Source organism: Acomys minous, assembly GCF_964271855.1.
Source record: "Acomys minous genome assembly, chromosome: 11".
In the NCBI taxonomy this organism is placed as follows: Eukaryota; Metazoa; Chordata; class Mammalia; order Rodentia; family Muridae; genus Acomys; species Acomys minous.
Window position 1 is genome coordinate 83,704,950 of NC_140492.1, and position 19,690 is coordinate 83,724,639.

The 19,690-nt window shown below is 43.0% G+C and overlaps 1 protein-coding gene and 1 long non-coding RNA gene across 3 annotated transcripts in view; one reads left to right on the plus strand and one right to left on the minus strand.

The window, feature by feature from the left end:
• The window catches only part of LOC311609146, a 1,107,741-nt gene that overhangs the window by 222,074 nt on the left and 865,977 nt on the right, over nt 1–19,690 (plus strand). The gene's annotated exons all lie outside the window — the stretch shown is intronic.
• POLR3G (RNA polymerase III subunit G) overlaps nt 1–19,690 on the minus strand; it is a 37,305-nt gene that overhangs the window by 13,942 nt on the left and 3,673 nt on the right. For both annotated transcript variants that reach the window (XM_084801649.1, XM_084801648.1), the window contains exons 2-6: nt 14,836–14,988; nt 11,883–12,012; nt 6,790–6,849; nt 4,679–4,729; nt 564–646 (exon numbers count right to left, since the gene is read on the minus strand). In XM_084801649.1, coding sequence (XP_084657775.1) covers nt 564–646; nt 4,679–4,729; nt 6,790–6,849; nt 11,883–12,012; nt 14,836–14,952 — 441 coding nt within the window. In that variant the 5' untranslated portion in view covers nt 14,953–14,988. The remainder of the gene's footprint in view (nt 1–563; nt 647–4,678; nt 4,730–6,789; nt 6,850–11,882; nt 12,013–14,835; nt 14,989–19,690) is intronic.

The window sequence follows — 19,690 nt, forward strand, 5'->3', positions numbered from 1 at the left end:
ACAGCAAAACACTAGAAGAAGTAACATTCTCCGGTAGCATATTGCTGATGTTACTTGAATAACTACAGTTCATTCTCACAGTGCTGCCAATAAAAGAATGAGGGAGCTCTCTCTATACTTGGATATGAAACTATGCTTATGGCATTTTGTTAAGTAATAAAATGAAAATGCAGACATGGGGGGCGGGGGGCGGTGGTAAAAGAGCATATACACCAACAAAGGGAAAGCAAAGACTTATCTAAAAAAACTCCATTGAATTCTGCCAGTGGTTCATGTCTCTTCCCCTCCCCCACACCTCAATCCAATCCCAGGGAGAGTTAAGGATACAATGAAAAACAAAGAAACAAACCTGGGACTGTGAGTGTTGCCCAGGGAAAACAAACAAACAAACAAACAAACAACAAAACAGTGTAGAAGAGGGGCCCATGCATGCTCAGACTCTTCCCCCCCCACCCCCGCTGCCAAATTCACATTATTTAAAAAGAGAAGGTTGAGAGGTAAAGGAAAAAGCAGTTTGGCCTTTTATATTTTTCCCAGTTCATGTTTATAACTCTTAACCTTACCTCAATCTTCTTCAGCACATCTGCAGAATTAGTGAGCGAAGAACCTCTGTCTGCAGCTTTAGCCGCTTTGGATCTTGGATTGGCTGAAATGAAAGCACCAGCATTAACAGGTTTTCCACAGGAACAGCAGCGGTACCGCCTACGCTCTCGGGTGCAGAGAGCGTATGTCACACCCGACAGCCACATCATTTCCAGCATAAATTGAGCTTCTCTCACAAAATCACCATGCCACCAAGCTCTAGGCAAGTGACAGCCACTTCGCATGATATTATTAAGACTACAACCGGGTCGGCTTTTACTAGGCGCTTAAACTTCAGTCTCACAATTATATCTGTGGAGATGAACGTCCGCTATAATGTTACTTCAGACTGAAACACTAGAACCGCAAGAAAAGGCCTTTGCAAGGGTTTCTCAGTCCCTCAGCAGTGACGTGACATCCACGTTAACACAACCAGCGCTTAGTTAAGTGCAGGGTAAATCTGCACTGGGGAACGGTAAAGGGAAAGGAAAAAGAAGACTTCACTCCATGTTAGCAAGAACTGTCTTCATGGTGAAGGCTAAAATGGTTAACTCATCTCTTCACGTAAAAAGGAATAAAATGTTTCAACAAGCTTTAGGACTCACGACTTCTTTTCCTCTAGGCAGATCATTTTATCTTCAGGTTTCTTCTAAAACACCAGGGAATAGAGGGCTATTTCCTATGACGAGTCTACCAATCACCAAGGAATTCTAATAAGCCATAAACGTTTCCCAGGATGAGGAAGGAGTATAGTTCTTTGCCAGAATCAAACTACTAATCCCCAAAATTCCTAGGTATCAGAAACAGGGCTTCATTGTGTTAAAGGTGAACAGTCAACACAGAGAAACAAGTCTTTCGACTCTAGTGGATGACCCATAACGGGTGGACTTAAAATGTATCAGGTTAAACCGAGTGAGGAGCCACTGACCTCACCGCTCTTGGGTTGATGCAGTTGTGGTGCAGGGGGAGAAGCTAACAGTAACTGATGCATATGAACAGGAGCTAGGTAACGCTCATGCCAACAACTGTTAGCTAAGGACGCATTTCATTCACACCGTAGTCTTTCTCTAAGGACTTTTTATGAAGTTTTTTTTAAAGATTTTATTCATTTATTTATCTATTCATTATTTATTTATTTATTATATGGTCCTCTGTCTGCATGTACACCTAAGGACTTTTTGTGAAGTTATTTTTTTTAAAGATTTATTTATTTATTTATTCATTCATTCATTCATTCATTTATTACATATATTGTGCTCTATCTGCATATACACCTTCAGGCCAGAAGAGGGCATCAGATCACAGTATAGATGGCTTTGAGCTACCATGTGGTGGCTGGGAACTGAACTCAGGACCTCTAGAGGAGCAGTCAGTGTGACCTCTGAGCCATCTCTCCAGACTCCTTATGAAGTTATTTCGTTTCGTAGTACATGCAACAATTAGGTGAATACTACAAAAATTGATCAGCTAAAATACACACAAAAATAATTGATTGCATTTGAAATTTTTATTTTTTATTTGGGTGTATATAGGTGTGGGTGTGGCTGAATGGGGTGTCATATCACTTGGCATTGGAGTAACAGACACTTATGAGTCGTGCGATGTGGGTGCTGGGCTCCGAGCTCTGGTCCTCCGAGGCCCAGGGAGCATTAGTAACCATGGGACCTTCTTTTCAGGCCCAGTTACTAATGTCCTTTTACTGAAAAGGTGAGTGCCAGATTCAATACTACTCATGTTTCCTTTTGTTGGCTTTAGTTCTTAATTCATGTACACACAAATTCAGGGGAGAAGCATCAAGCCACCGATATCACAGAAAGACTATTTGTACCCTAAAATGTTGACATTAAAGCTTTCCATAGTTAACAATGTGGTTCTCATACATGCACATGCTTGAACAAGCTTCAGTGTCTGTCAGAAGCTGGTTCTTCAACAAACCCCTATTGCTCCGAGTCCTCTGTTACTATCTTCACAAAAAGGGGGAAAAAACCCCACGAAACTACACTGCGTACAATTAAAAATATTAGCACAAAATGGTAAAAACTATGCAATTGTCGATTTTTGTTTGCTTTTGTTTTTTGAGACAGGGTTTCTCTGTGCAACAGCCCTGGCTGCCTTGGAACTCGCTATGTAGACCAGGCTGGCCTTGAACTCACGAAGATCCGTCTGCCTCTGCCTCCCCGAGTGCTGGGATCACAGGTGCACGCCACCACCTCCCAGCTGATTGGTTTTTCGATAAACGGAAATCCTTGCCAACAGCGACCGTGCCAGGTGAAATATATGACGCTCCAATGACAAGCAAAGGAGCTCGGATCTCAGATCTCTAGTCTGCTTCAAATGGTGGTTCTTGAGGGCGTGGTCAGCACCATTTACACGAGTGCATTTTATCATGAAGATAAGGTACTTAGCCGTGGCACTTTCCTCAGACCTTTCCCCAGACTTCCCAAAGGGACATAGGGATCTGTTTCACATTCTGTTGTTCAGTGTGCGTGAGGGTGTGTGTGCCCATGGGTGCCCACTTGAAGGCCACTAGACACTGAATGTCCTCCCCAACAGTGCTCCATCCTGTTTTGGAGACAGAATGTCTCACCCAGCCTGGAGATCATCGATCGGGTTGACTGGCTGGTCAGTAAGCCTCCAGGAGCCTCCTGGGGTGGGGGGTGGGGACAGGTGGGGGGTGGGGAGGGGTTCACAGATGTGTGCAGCAGCGCCAAACTTCTTACGCTGGTGACGGAGATCTGTACTGAGGTGACCCATGCTTGAGCGACAAGCACATTACTGACCAAGCTATCGCCCCCAGCCCCGTTCATGTTGTTCCTCCACCTGACTGTAAGCTCCAGGAGGCGAGAACAGTCCCACCTACATTAGCTCTGGTCCTCCCGGGACAGTGTCTGTAGGCTTCAGTTTTCTTAACCAATATATTTTATTACGAACTTATTAACCGAGCGTACGTCACTTATAACCCGACTAACCTAAACGATAGGAAAAGAGCATTAAAGAATAACAAAACCGTAAGGATATCAGTTCCAAGGAACGATTCTCCTGGCGTAATCAGCAGGATTTCTTCTGCTGGAACCTGGAGTAACCAGAACCCAGAACCTCAGCAGGAGCCCAGAGCTCTGAAGCCTTCCCTCGAGTGGTTCTCTCTAGGAGCATCTTGAAGTGAAGCGATCAACAGCCAAAACTATCCCAACTCTCCAAAGGCCCCGCTGCCAGTTTTGGGCTCATTTATATATCTCCTTCCAGAGTCTGTTCACGGATCTTTTCAGTTGGCAACAATCAAGTTCCCACATGAGGTGGTTTGTCTTTTAGTGGATTAACCTCACCTGTTCTCACAAGAACGTTCTGATCCCACACTTGGGATCATAACAAAAACAGGTTTATCTCTCCTTCAAGTGTCTGGCAATAGCAGACAATTATTGACTCATGAAAGAACAAACATAAAAATATACACTGTGGAATCTTTTTATCTAAATTAAAATTCTTTTACCAGCTCTTCAGTTTTCCTAGTGCATGTCTTTCTTTTTAATCTTAAATAGCTTATTAATTCTTTGTGAATTTCATAAATGTATACAATGTATATACATTATGAATGTATACACTCAATTCTTCCTCCTCCCGTTAACTCCCAAATCAATGCATATTCTCCTTCCCAACTTTATGTCTTCCTTCTTTTAATAATCCATCAAATCAAATTTGTCAACCCAACAAGCCACGTCCTTAAAAAGGGACTCCCCACCCCAAAAGCCAATAACTGCCAACAGCGCCTCGATTTAAAAATGTTTCATGTAATAATGTGGGATATAGCCGGTAAGATCCTTAAATATATACAAATGACAGCTGTATCACAGAATTCTTTCCTAGCCCAGTAAGTTTTCACACATAAGAATGAGATTAATAAAAAAAAAAAAAAAAAAAGAATAAGGTTAATTCAAGAAAATAGGAGGGCCAGAAGTCAACAGCAGTCAAGCGCCAGCAAAATAATCAAAATACCAGACACACTTTAAGAGAGAGAATTCACAGTACTGGCTTCTCACTAACAGAGTTAGTGAGCAATAACCCTCTCCAACCCGGACTACAGCTATGACAGTCAGTGTACCTTTTTTGCATTTTTTCCTTGGCATCATCTCTCTCGGAAGTCTTCTCCAATCTATACGTACAAAAGAAGGGAAAATGCTTAGTTTCCTTGGTGGCTCTGGACCTAATTATGGGACACAGTGACAGGTGCTCACTCACACAAAGGCAGCAGCATTTCTTAGTACCCGATTGTATAGACTTAGAACATAACAAAACAAGGCAAATATAAACAGAATGCACAGTGACACAGTTTCTCCTGCAAAGACAAACAAACAACCCATTAAACAGCTTTGTAATGTTGCAATAAAGTATCTTGGAAAGAAATCTTATGAAAATTCTTTATGGATGTTAAGGTCAAGATCATAACTGTTTTGTTACATATTATAATTTGGCTACTTTGTATTTTGTAAGTTGTTTGTTGATATATATAACAGTTTTTTCAAAAGTTGAGGCATATAATCAAACCCTGTATGTATTACACAAGGTAATTTTAATAACTATTTGAATTTTTCAATTAAAAATACTAGTTGTGAAAATGTAATTTCTCTCAATGAATGGCTTTCAGTTGCATTAACTAAATAATTCCTTTCTTTCAATTTTGTGGAGAGTGCTAGGAATTGGATTCAGGGCCTCATATATGCTAGCCATGTGTTCTACAATCCTTAACCTCATTTTTAATTTTTAATAATTGAGATACACATACAATTGAAGCTGTGTAAATACAGATGTAAAGGTGCCAGAGAGATGGCTCGGTGTTAAGAGTACTTCCCGTTCTTCCAGAAGACCTGTATTCAGTTTCCAGCATCCATCCTGTGTGGCTCACAGCCATGTGTAACTGCAGCGCCAGGATACCTGGTAACGTTTTTTGGCCTCTTCAGGCATCTACACATATTTGGTAATCACATAAACGTGCACACGACACAAATATATAAATTAAAAAATTTTGAATATTCAAAAAAGATTTAAAGACATTGGCTGTTAATAAAGAAATGTCAGTGTTTTTGTTTTTGTCTTACAAAGTTAATTCTCCCCATTTTGCCTGAAGTGATAAATTCTGGTTTGAATATGTTTTAGTTTTAAACTTAGATCGTGATTTGGAAAGAGGGCTTCCCCTCTCACCCCACATCTTAAGATCAACAAGAAAGAGGACACAAGCCGGGCGTGGTGGCGCACGTCTTTAATCCCAGCACTCGGGAGGCAGAGGCAGGCGGATCACTGTGAGTTCGAGGCCAGCCTGGTCTACAAAGTGAGTCCAGGATGGCCAAGGCTCCACAGAGAAACTCTGTCTTGAAAAACCAAAAAAAAAAAAAAAAAAAAAAAAAAAAAAAAAAAAAAAGAAAGAAAGAAAGAGGACACTCTACTCTGGGAAAGTGACAAATAATGCTTGCTGGTGACATTTCTACAGTCAGTCACCTATATGGGCAGTATCTCTAAAGCATTACGTCAGAGACAAAGGATAAAAGCCCGAGTGCCAGCGTATCGGTGTGACACCCTGACAGACCCTGACAGAGTATTTCATTTCTACAGGCGACTGTTTTCTGTTTATAACTTAACCTGGTTGGATGACGTTTCCTTTAAGCCCCCTTCATCCTGTCGCCATGTTAACGTCATACTTCTGAACGCTCACAGCGAGTCTCTGGGGATGTTTCTATTGAGACAGTGTGCTAGCAGCTATAACTTGTCTATGTCTCCTTGAGTAACAGAGAGACTGACCATCTTAGCTTAAAGAATCCTTAAAACAATTTTCATTACTAATTAATTACAGGAGGAGGGCGGAAAAGACTCCTCTTTCCAACAGCTAAAAACAAAGAAAACACATAAGAATCTAAGAGGTTTTTTTTGTGGTGTGTGATAGGGAAGGTGACGTCTAAAAAGGATTTTAAGGGGGCGAGGAGATGGCTCAGCGGTGAAGAGTGCTTGCTTCCCAGCCAAAATTTGTTTTGAGTACCACACCAGAGAGCTCACAAGCACCCCTAACCCCTGAGATCCCAGGCCCAGGGCAGCTGACTTCTTCTCCTGGCCTCCATGGGCACCCTCACAAACATGGCACACACACACACAGACACACACACACAACCAGACTAAGGTGAATCATTTTAAAAAGTAATTTAAACGCAGTCTGTTTCATAGTACCTGGTACCCACTCTTCTTTGTATATCTTCATGTATCTTCTACTATACCTTTCAATATCATCTAGGGTGAAAAGAGAGAGAGAGAGAGAGAGAGAGAGAGAGAGAGAGAGAGAGAGAAAGCACTCATCAGAAACACAAAAACTTAAGCCATTTTTTAAAAACATTTTTTAAATTGAAAAATAAAATCATTCATATTACATCTCACTTGCTATCCCATCCCGTGCATCCTCCCATTCCTCCCCCCCCCCCACGTTCGCCCCATTCCCCTTCCCTATGACTGTGACTGATGGGCACCTCCTCCCCTTGAATATGATGCTAGGGTATCAAGTTTCTTCTTGGTAGTCTGCTATCCATTGGGCCTCCCCATCAAGGGGACATGGCCAAATAAGGGGCCCCAGAGTCCGTGTGAAAGTCAGTCCCCAGTCTCCACTTAACTGTGGAGAATATTCTGTCCCTTGGTTAGGTCTGGGTAGGAGTTAAGCCATTCTTTAAAATAACTTACATCGCCAGATATTGTGTCTTAGTTTCATTTATTTCCTATATTTGTACATAGCATTTGTAACTGAGCCAAAACTGACGAGTCCCATTAGAGTAACCTTGTTACAAATAGCAAGGGCAGTGGTGGCTGGGCAGAGCCATCACCCTTAAAAGTTGGCTCTTAGGATCAGACAACGTGACTAGCCTGTGAGAATGTTCACAAAAGCTCAGCGTTGGATCAGGAAGCACACAAGGGTGGAGACATCTCTTCTGCGCTGTTTTATTCTTGCTATACTAACCCCCAGCCACTGGTCTTTAGCATCAGTCTAACCATGGCATACCCACACCTCAGCGGGACAAAGGCTTAACGGCTCCCTATTGGCATTTCATGGACAGGTGACCAGTGTGTGAGGTTCCCAAGTAAGCAACTTCTCACAAACCCACTGGGAAGAAGGACACGGGTAGGAAGGCTCACTGGGAATAAAGTCAGTCAGCCGTAAGCCATATACAAACTGCTCCACACACACTGTCTGGACGTGCCAGGACCAGCAGAGTCATGGCCATGTCTTGCCTCTAATTTGTCAGCCTCGCCGGACAACCCCAGTAACAGCCCTAACTTTTACGAGCCACACAAGTTGATAAAGAGAACTGTAGCACAGCCATTTGAAAGCACAGCTCATTGTAAAAAAAAAAAAAAAAAAAAGTGGCTCAGATAGCAATAAGCTGACTTGTAATGACATGCTGCTAGACCCACAGATCAGTGCCTTATTCGACCCACCTCACAGAAGGTGCTTCTTGAAGTAAATGCAAATTAGCACAGAGACCCACAAATGGACAGTGTGCAGAGCGACAGTGAAAGCAAGAGACAGACAGACAGACAGACACTCTTCTCCTCTCCCCCTCCTCCTCCCCAAGACAGGGTTTCTCTGTGTAGCCTTGGCTGTCCTGAACTCACTTTGTAGACCAGGCTGGCCTAGAACTCACAGCGATCTGCCTGCCTCTGCCTCCCGGGTGCTGGGATTAAAGGCGTGTGCCACCACGCCTGTCCCTCCCCCCCCCCCAAAAAAAAAACTCTTTGGAGCACTTAGTCCTGAGTAGGATGCCTTCATCAAACTTCTTTCACTGTCTTCAGGCACAATAGGACTGATGTACATATTAACTCAAAGAGACTATGGTGCCACACACAAGGCTTACACAGGTTCAAGACAGATGCGGTCCCAGTGCTAAGAGGGGGGAAGTGGACATGCAATCTCAGCCCTAACCAAGAAAATATCTATAACTGTTACCCACTGGCCAGGGGAAAGACCCATTTTCTCCAGTGGAGCCTCAATAGGTATATCGCCCACACTCAAGGCAGGACCCCACGCTCGGGAGTAGTTGGCCAAATCAAAATGTACTCAGTGGTGTTTTTGCGACCTTATTGTTTTGTTTTAATATTTTACCCTACTGTCTTTCATGCATTTGTTGTGATTTTCCTTTTTTGTGTCTTTGTGGGAATTTGTTTCTTGCGTTTGTTTGGCTTGGTTTGGTTTCTTGCTTTTGTCTTTTGTTTTTTGTTTTAAAGGAGAGCTAACATAAATATAAATTTGGGAATGTAAAGAAGTGGGGAGGATCTGGGAGGAGAAAAACCATCATCAAAATATATTTCAGGAAAGAAATTTAATAACAAAGGAAAAAAATTTTTTTAAGTGGCTTGGGAGTTTAGCTGTAAGAAAAGGGGGCTGGGCGTGGTGGCGCACGCCTTTAATCCCAGCACTCGGGAGGCAGAGGCAGGCGGATCGCTGTTAGTTCGAGACCAGCCTGGTCTACAAAGAGAGTCCAAGACAGTCAAGGCTACACAGAGAAACCCTATCTCACAAAACCAGAAAAAAAAAAAAAAAAGAAAAGAAAAGAAAAGAGAAGGGGAGGGAGAAGCAGGTGGAACCTCTGTGAGGTGCAGACCAAACTGGGCTGCACAGTGAGATCATGTATTAAAAAAAAAAAAAAGGAAAGTGATAAAAGAAATAACCAAAGATCCAGGATTGCTCTAACAAATACTGTGACATGTATGTAACAAATGTGGCTGGCTGTGAGACAGAGAAGGTAAGAAAATCAAACTGCGGAACAAAGAGAAGAAAACCGCACAAGTTTCACTAAGAAGGTAAGAAAAGTAATCTGATGTACGCTTCACGTTTTACTTGTTGTGAAGATAAAGTCAGTCACAATAGAAACCTTCTTCTGAACGTAGGAGGCTGTGCAACTGCTGCCATGCACAACCTACAACACACATGTCAAATCTCACGGCTTCAGATTTCAAATTAGCATTTTAATATGTTGTTTCCTGCCACTACCATCACTACCACCCCCGCCCCACCCCCAGGGTTCTCTGGATAACAGTCCTGGCTGTCCTGGGACCAACTTTGTAGACCAGGCTGGCTTTGAACTCACAGAGACAAGCCTGCCTCTGCCTCCTAAGTGCTGGGATTAAACCAGTGCAGGACCAACCACAGCCATTTAAATAAATTTTAATGCATTTCTTATGATTATTTTCTCATGTTTATGTTATCTAAATCAGTGGTTCTCAACCTGTGGGTTTCCACCCCTTTGGCAAACTTCTGTTTCCAAAAATATTTACATTATAATTCATAACAGTAGCAAAATTACAGATATGAAATAGCAACAAAAATAATTTTATGGTGAGAGGTCACCACAACACAAGGATCACAGTATTAGGAAGATTGACAACATGGATGATTCCAGATGGCTCTATCATGTTTTTTCCCCACCCTTTACTGAGAATGACAAATGAGCAACATAGTAATTTTTTCAAAATTTTATGTAGCCTACTTGTTTGATCACTATCTGTCTTTGGTTTTAGCTTCAGTCTTTCTCCACTTACAAACCATAGAGGATGCATCAAAAAGAAAAAAACACGGTCTCTTGCATTTTAGCAAACAAGATACCAAATTATTATAAATTCTGATGATATCCTTCTCAAAGATTTACTGCATAAAAGACGCCACATGTTCTTTTTAATTCCTAAATAATTAAATTTGTCTATTTACTGACTCTTATATCTGAGACAATCTACCTCAGGCTTGTCATCTGCAAGTTAGACTATGACTTTGTTCATACGCTTTGCCTACCATCAGTGTGCAAGGAGCTTTCACCCACCTGTGCACTCACTTTCTGACTCACTTAATTATTTAAGACATCTTCTATGTAACTTTTCTTCTCTTTGGCATCATTAGGGGGAAAATTTGTTTTAAATTTTGAATTGTCAATTCAACGGAACTTAAAAATAAGATAAAATAACTGTAAAGATGAAGGTTTCTGAAAACCTCTCTCATATTTTCTTAAAAACGAACTTAAGTTGGGCATGGTGGTACATGTCTTTTTTTTTTTTAAAAAGATTTATTTATTTATTCTGTATACAGTGTTCTGCCTTTAATAGGATTAAAGTATAATATACCTTGCTAACTATTAAAATAAAAATGAGTATTTATTAGTTCATTTAAAAATATATAAAGGAAGTAAATAAGACCTCATTATTTTTGAGGTAAAATTTATCAAACCATTATCTAAATAAACTCAAGTAAGTCATCAAGATTACACTTGTCCAACATGATGCTTCTTTTTTGTTTTTCGAGACAACGTTTCTCTGTGTAGCCTTGACTATCCTGGACTGGCTTTGTAGACCAGGCTGGCCTTGAACTCACAGCATTCCACCTGCCTCTGCCTCCCAAGTGCTGGGACTAAAGGCGTGCACCACTACGCCCGGCTTTGTCTTTGTCATTTCTGAGAAGAGCAGAGGAATTTTAATTCAGAACATGGCTGCTCTGGAAAGAGATCACATCCAAAGACCTTCTTCTAGGTCTATGTGGCTCAGCTGGAGTACAGACACTCCTTTAATCCCAGGAGACAGAGGCAAACAGTCTAGTCTCCGAGTTCAAGGCCAGTCTGGTACAGAGGAAGTTTCAGGTAAAGAAAAGAGTAGGTCCAGGCGTGGTGGCACACACCTTTAATCCCAGCACTCGGGAGACAGAGGCATGCAGATCTCTGAGTTCTAGCCGGTGCTGTTCAGGCAGTTCTGTTGAGCCAGTGAGTTGGGAGGCTGTTTTTAACCAGAAGAGCTTTACAGAGACAGGCTAAAGGGCCAGCAAGCCAGACCCAGGTGAAGACAGAGGAGGCAGGGAAGGAGAAGGAGCCAGAAGACAGAGCAGATTACTGTTTAGTTGGGGGCCAAGCAGAGCAATTAAGTGAGAAGTGAGAAACTCAGAGAAGCCAGATGGAATCAAGTCACTTTGGAGACAAGTTTGAGCCAGAACAGCTAAGGTGAAGAAACCAGCCAAAGTTCAGAAAGAACTAGAGAGGGCGAGCTTATTCAGCGGTAAAGTCTCGGAGCCTGAAAACACTGTAGACCTAGGTTAGCAGGCTGGGCAGTAAGTCTCCGAGATGACAATTATATCAGGCAAATAAAAGCTACTGTTACAGATAAGTAGCTTCCCCCCGCCGCCCCCCCCCATGTTGGTTGATAATCTGACTGAATTAAATGAATCAACACTCAGTGACCACCAGTTCCCTCATACATGATTTCATCTCGTAAACACCCAATTGCCTCATGAAGAGCCAACATACCTTGTTTTTCTTCAGGGGGTTCAATAAAATAAGGCATTCTTTTCACTGTTTCTCTCAACTCCTGCTTCAAGGCCAGCATGTATTCTTCATCTTCTCCCATTTTCAGGGGCACTGGCTTGTAATCTATACCCTATTTAAATAAATGAAGGGTCTTAGTATTTCTTTTTAATCCAGATTGTAGAAAAATGTTGCTTTTATTGGAAGACTTTGCTCCGTGAGGACTAAAGTTTATAATCAACTCAAAAGCTACTGGGCTTCTAGGCAAGTGAGGTTGGCCACTCCTGTAATCCCAGTACTTGGGGGAGGCTACAGCAAGAATACTGCTCCCAACTCAAGGGTAGCCTGGGCTATACAGGATATCACGGGCTACAATATAAAACTGACTCAGAAATTTAAAGACAATAATATAATAAGGATGTTCAGCTTCCTTTCAGCCTGTCTCCTACTTTGCTCTTATTTTAGGGGTACGAAAAAAGATCTCACAGTACCCATATTTATATGCGTGTGCAAGTACGTCTGTATGATCCTATGTATATACCCATTAAAAGGAGGGCTCCCAGCATGCATGGTAAAGATGCATCTGGTTTGAAAGAGGAAAGATACAGCATATTCCCAAAGATGAATCTATCTAGGCATTCAAAACTACTTCGTGAGTGGCTACTGTGTACTAGATAACAGACAGAGCTCACATTCTGGAACAGGAACACACAATTCAATAAACAAAAGGGAGAACAATAAAGGTCAGATCCTGAATACAAATTAAAAAAAAAAAAAAGAGTAGACGATGGGGGGGTCATCAGTGGCTAGTCTGCACAGGGTAAGCATACATGGCTTCTTGGGGAAGTCATATTTGAACAAAGATATGGACAAAAATCAAGCAGCTAGCCAGGCATGGTGGCGCACGCCTTTAATCCCAGCATTTGGGAGGCAGAGGCAGGTGTATCGCTGTGAGTTCGAGGCCAGCCTGGTCTACAAAGTGAGTCCAGGACAGCCAAGGCTACACAGAGAGACCCTGTCTCAAAAAACCAAAAAAAAAAAAAAAAAAAAAAATCAAGCAGCTAACCATGCAAAGAGAACAGGTTGCCGTACAAAGGGATCCAGCGGGAACAGAGAGCAGAGAGGGTACCAACACGGTCTAGCTGAGCTGACTTGAGAACTGGCCCAAATGCAACGTAGGAGACCACGGGGTAGCCCACCTGCTACGTCTAAAACACAACCCCTATGCCTACGCCTACGCCTCAGGGGACATCACAAAAGAGAGAGTGAAAGGACATAAAAGCCAGAGGATTTGGACGTTGGATGTGAGTCAGGGTCTTCTTGACACGACAGAGGTTACATCCAGGAAGTCTCAACAGTCTGGTTGTCAAAACAGATCTACATAAGAACAACAGCAGTTGACATGCCAACATGGATGGAGGAATTCAAAAGACCTCCCACCCTCCCCCTGCCCCCACCCACCTCCATACCCCCACCCCTGGCTCTAGATAAGCAGCTATGGTCAACCAATTCTTGCAGAAAGAGGGAAAATCCAAGGCCCCTGTTAGGTTGTCCAATTTCTAATAGTCACCTGTGAACACATATACATATGAGCGACACTAAACACTAAGTGTGCATGTATGTATGTACATATGTGTGCACTGTATGCACACCACTGTACACATATAAAGTGTATGTATGTACCAACAATAATTACAGATGAAGAGGTCATGACCTTGAGAGCAACTGGGGAGGACATAGGAGGTGTTGGAGGCACGAAAATGATATAAGACAGAACTCATGTATAAAGTACTCAAAAAATGCAAAATACTTAAATTATTTTTTAAAGAGCGTAATCTCTTTAGGGAAGGACGGAGAATAGGGATCCATCTGTCCAGGGCTCTCTGCTGCCATGAGTAGGGAAAGGCTTCTCCATCTGAAACAGGGTCTCGTTCGCTACTCATGACTCTGGGCATTGAGCACAGCACAGGCCCGTCTGTCTGGAAAGGTAGCTATCTGAACGCAGAGGAAACGCTGGCCGTAGGGACGTTAAGTTTAGACGCGATCCCAAAAGGAGCAGAAATGCTTCTGTTCTGAGAAATTAGCAAAAGCTGACACGACTCAGACAGAACAGGGATGCAAGTGGACAAACTCTCTGAGACAAAAGTGGCATAATAAGCCGGGCGTTGTGGCAGACGCCTTTAATCCTAGTACTTGGGAGGCATAGGCAGGTGGATCGCTGTGAGCTCGAGGCCAGCCTGGTCTACAAAGTGAATCCAGGACAGCCAAGGCCAAGGCTACACAGAGAAACCCTGTCTCGAAAAACAAAAAACAAACAAACAAACAAAACCCCCAAAACAAAAGCGGCATAATAATGAGCAAAATTATTATTTATTTATTACATATACAATGTTCTGACTGCTTGCGCGTAACACCTGCACCCCAGAAGAGGGCACCAGATCTCATTACATTGGTAGATGGTTGTGAGCCACCATGTGGTTGCTGGGAATTGAACTCAGGACCTTTGGAAGAGCCTCTGAGCCATCTCTCCAGTCCTGCAAAATTATTTTCTACAAATACAAAATATGAATAAAATCACAGGGTACATCAGGGGCATCATAAACCTAACCTGGCTACTTAAAAATATTATTCTGGTGATATGAACATATTAATAACATCAGTGGAAGACACAAGAAGTTCCAAAAATTCTTCTTAGCCCACACAGTAGTCATTATGTTTGTAGAAAGGCATATGTAGTTCTGTTCTCTGTATTTTAAGTAAGCAGTCTAAAAACTTGGGCAAGTTCTAAGAATAAGCAGGTGTTCGAGTACAAAGTAAGTGCAACATCCTCTTTGACTCTGAGACATGAGGCTGTCATGACAGCAGTATGTCTTCGAGCCCGGAGCAGAATGGTACTTTGCCATGAAACATGTAAAAAAAAAATCTATTGTGAACCCCGAGCGGCCATTACACTTACGGGAAACAGCGGTGGCGGCTGCAGTACGACATCAGGTAACTTCTCCCCTCTGCCGAACCCAACAGCTTCGATATTGAAGGTGTAGGCAGCGCGGCCCCTCCCTTTGCTGCCAGCCATCAGAAGCAGTTACCTCAGAAGTGTGGACCGAGGACGCTGAAAGACATGGTTAGTGGGTCAGAGTCACTGGATGCTACACAAAAGGAAACAGGCATTTTAACGCAGAATGGAAGAATCCAGCCCTTACGCAGCACGGTTGACTTAAAACACTTCTGGCAAAGGGTTCAGGGATCCATGCAGAAGAGGCGCCAGAAAGACTACAGCAGCCAGGGCCGTTGGTAGGGGAAAGCATCTTCCAGACACAACAGGGCCGATGCACAGAGTGCACATAGTGCACATAGGAACTCTCAGGGCAGCACACACAAGGCCTGCACAAGTGCAAGCTAGGCAGGGTCCCAGCCCTGAGCAGGGAAACAGACACAAGGCCCCACCCATAGCAAGAAAGGCAAGTAGACACAGGCTCTCACCCTTAAGGGAGAAGCCACTTACAGCTGATACAAGTTTGCAAAGGGAAAATTAGTTTCAGTCAGTGGAGTCTCACTGCGCTTATTAACCACATTTCTGGGCAGGCACACAATAAACTCAACCGGTAACTTTCGTTTTCTGGTTTTTGTCTGTTTCGTTTTCAGAATTTTTGTTTCCTATTGCTTTGCGGGGTACTGTCTGTTTCATCTTTTTCTTGTATATTTTGGCTTCCGGTTTTGGTGAAGGATTTTGAGTGGGTGTTTGCTGTATCTTGTTTTTTTTTTTTTTTAAAGAGCGAGAAAGAACGTTCATGGAGTTGGGTGGGTGGAGGCACGATCTATTCCCACCCGCAGGAGGGGCAAAGTGCCATTAGAATATATTGTAAAAAAAAAGGTTTTATTAAAAATAAAATGTGGGGGCTGGAGAGATGGCTCAGTGGTTAAGAGCGCCATCTGCTCTTTAAGAGGTCCTGAGTTCAATTCCCAGCAACCACATGGTGGCTCACAACCATCTATAATACGATCTGCTGCCCTCTCCTGTAAAGCACTCACATGCAATAAATAAAATAAACAAATCTTTTTTTAAAAAAAATTAAAAATAAAAGATAAAATGTGTACAGGAACAAGTGTCACTGATGGCGGAAGTGTTCACAGGCCACCACTCTGTGGAGGTATATCCTAAAGGCTACAGCCCTGTCACTCAGGTCCTCAGGAGAGGGCGGACCCTGGGTCACCTTGGAGATGCTGCCTGAACTACTCAGCCAGTTGACATAATTCCCTATTTCTCCGTGGTTTGATAACAGAATCTCAGATGTATATGGAAGGGGAAGAAGGAAAGGAGGGGGGGGGGGGAATGAGAAGGGGAGGGGGAAGAGGAGGAAGAGGCGAGGACAAGTTCAGGCTGCTAAGAGGGAAAGGGAATGGCGAGACTCTGAAACGTCTGCCCAAGCCAAACAACAGTAACCATAGTAACTGCCGAGGAAGCCTTCCTGACCCTTCAATGGAAAGTAAACCCGCGTTTTCTCCTCTTTGAGGGCAGTAACATCACAAATTCAGGACTTTACGGAACACGTGATGAGCCTGGAGCATGGCTCACGCTGGAGAGCCCTGCTTGCTCGCTTCCCTCCTTCCTTTGAGAAAGGCGTCACCGTGAAGCCATGACTGGCTTGGGACATACTCTGTTAAGATCAGGTTAGCCTTGAACTTGCAGTGATTCTCCTGCCTCTGCCTTTTTGGTTGTAGTTGTTTTCAGAGACAAGCTTTCTCCGCGTAGCCTTATCTGTCCTGGACTGGCTTTGTAGACCAGGTTGACCTCGAACTCACAGTGATCCGCCTGCCTCTGCCTCCCTGAGTGCTGGGATTAAAGGTGTGCGCCACCGTGCCCGGCTCGGCCTCTGACTCCTAATATTGATATCATAGGAGTGCAGCACCACAGCCAACAGGAGCCCTTTGCTGTGAGGGAGAGGGTGACATCAACCTCACATCTTAATTGCTTCCCCACCGTATTTGAGACAAGGTCTCTCACGGAACCCAGAGGTCCAGATGAGATGACAGTGTGCCCAAGTGACCTATTTTTCTCCATTTCTAAGCACGGAGGTCACAGACATGTACCCCCACCACACAAGGCTCTGTTTCTTAAACTCGGGGTTGTGACCCTGTGTGGGGTTGTAGAACTGCAGCGTCCAAAAGTAACAACAACAAAACCAAAAAAAACCAAACCAAACCACAACAACAACAACCCACCACCACCAAAAACCAGCAATCATAAAAGTTTTCTGAATAAGCAACAACCAAAAATTTATTAAACATGTAATATGTAATGAACCCTCACTGGGCATCACTGCAGCCTCCCTACTGAAGGGAAAACACTCGATGCACACTCGATACGCACACTTGGCTTGCAGAGGTTCTGCCAACCCACAACGGAAACTAAAGACACCTCAGCTCAGATTCAGAACTATTTTATGTTACAAACTGCAGTGACACAGTCTTTTGTTTTTATAAAAACAAGTGAGAGACAAAGATTTTCATTATTTTACCAAGACTTCCTCTATTTTCCTAGTCAGTCGTCAGCATGCATTAAAAACCACACTAGACTGCATCACTAGGAAGTTTGACTTTAAAAATTGCTATTTGAAGTGGTGGCTTGAGTTTCAGAAAAGCTCATTTAATGGGTCAAGGCTTGGGATACCGAGAATTTCCAACAATTTCAGAAAAGGCTCTAGGGCATTCTGGCAGTTTGTACTCCATGTGTAAAATGGTGCTTTCAGCACTGATGATTATACATTTTTTTCCTTTTTAAAAAGATTTATTTATTATACAGTATTCTGCCCACATGTATGCCTACATGCCAGAAGAGGGCCCCAGATCTCACTATAGATGGTTGTGAGCCACCATGTGGGTGCTGGGAATTGAACTCAAGACCTTTGGAAGAACAGACTCTCCACAGGCTGCTCTTAACCTCTGAGCCAGCCTCGATCATATAGTAGTTAGCACTGTGCGTTGTGATGATTGTAAAAATTAAACTGTGGAGAAACCGAAGAGCTCTGAAGACGCTTCCTGTCCTGCAGTGCCAACTAGCCAGCAAGACTTACTTCTTTAAACAGCATCCATCTTATTAGTATCCCTATTTGCTTTTGTTTTAATGACTAGTCAAAAGATATGTATTCCAAATAGGTGTTTTTAAATGATTTTGTGAGCTCAGATGCTCAGGCGAGGCCCGGTGTGGCATCCATCCTCTTGCTGCTGCCTATGGATCAAGATACGGAATTCTTGGAGGCTGGAGAGATGGTTCAGTGGTTAAGAGCATTGACTGCTCTTCCAGAGAGAGAGAGAGAGAGAGAGAGAGAGAGGAGTGGGACGACATTAGAACACCCATGGCACAAAAGAGGAAGGATGAAAAGGGGACTGAAGAGCTGGGATGCGGAGCAGAAGACGGGTTTGAAGGATCAACCAAAAACTATGTACATATGAAAACACTACAAGGAAACCTGTTAAGTGGTGAGGTAATTAAGAAACGTAAACCCACATCATATGACAAGTGAAATTCCTACAGTCCTTTACTGTCATCTTTTATGTTACCAGCATCCAAACCTCCTCACTTACCATGTTAAGTGACTTTGTAGCTTTTTATTCAAGACAAAAAAATTGACACGGCAGTTGGAATAATGTGTCTTTTACATTTCCTTCCCAACCTAAAGCTTCCCCTGTCCTGTTTTTCTTACTAATTACTTATGGAAAATACTAGGTCAACATTAGCAACAACTTCTCATCCTCTGGGTGGGAAGGGCCGCAGGCCTAGGTAGGTTAATCCATTTCAACCACCACAGTTTCCAATGGACAGGTGCATGACTGGCTTACTCGGATTTTGGAATGACTTTTGTTGCTAGGATACTTAAGAAATAATTCGCTTTTCTCATTGTATCATTTAATCAGCCTCTCTCTCTCTCTTTCTCTCTCTCTCTCTCTCTCTCTCTCTCTCTCTCTCTCTCTGTGTGTGTGTGTGTGTGTGAGTACAGGATGCTCAGCAGTTTCACCTGCTTGTCCACACGTACTATTCCACTGGAGACTGCAAATTGGTGACATACAGTTTTTACAGGGCTGTGGACTTAAATGATCATTTTTCTATTTTGCTGATTGGAACTCCATTGGGGATTAATTTTTCTCATACACAAGTTTACCTTAAAAAAACAAAGTCCATTCAAGAAATTCATCTTAATATCAAATCCCAAATCTGTCTACTCTAAAGGAGGTAATATATCCCTATGGCCCCGGTCCAACTGCTGAGTCACTCAAACTTGCTGAGTCTACAAAAAGCTGGTCTTTCAAGTATGACAACTGCTGAGTAAGAGGGCTTTTACAGTATGCAGCCAACAGGCATGGCCAAGGCCGCTGTGCTACACTTCAGCCTACAATCTGCCACTAATTACAGATTAAGAACAAATCTAGGTGGTGCCTCACATTTGACCATGTCCCCTGGAGGGGGAGACCTGGTGGCACTCAGAGGAAGGACAGCAGGTTACCAAGAAGAGACTTGATACCCTATGAGCATATACAGGGGGAGGTAATCCCCCTCAGGAACGGTCATAGGGGAGGGGAGTAAGGGGAAAATGGGAGGGAGGGAAGAATGGGAGGATACAAGGGATGGGATAACCATTGAGATGTAACAAGAATAAATTAATCTAAAAAAGTGGGGGAAAAAAAAAAGAACAAATCTAGGAAAAGTTTACCAAACTCACCTGATCAGGGGAAATGAACTGGGAGTCATTTAAAACCTCTTTAGTCCCAGGGAGTAAGTGGTCCTCAAACCTAATAAACCACTGTCTTTGAAGTTG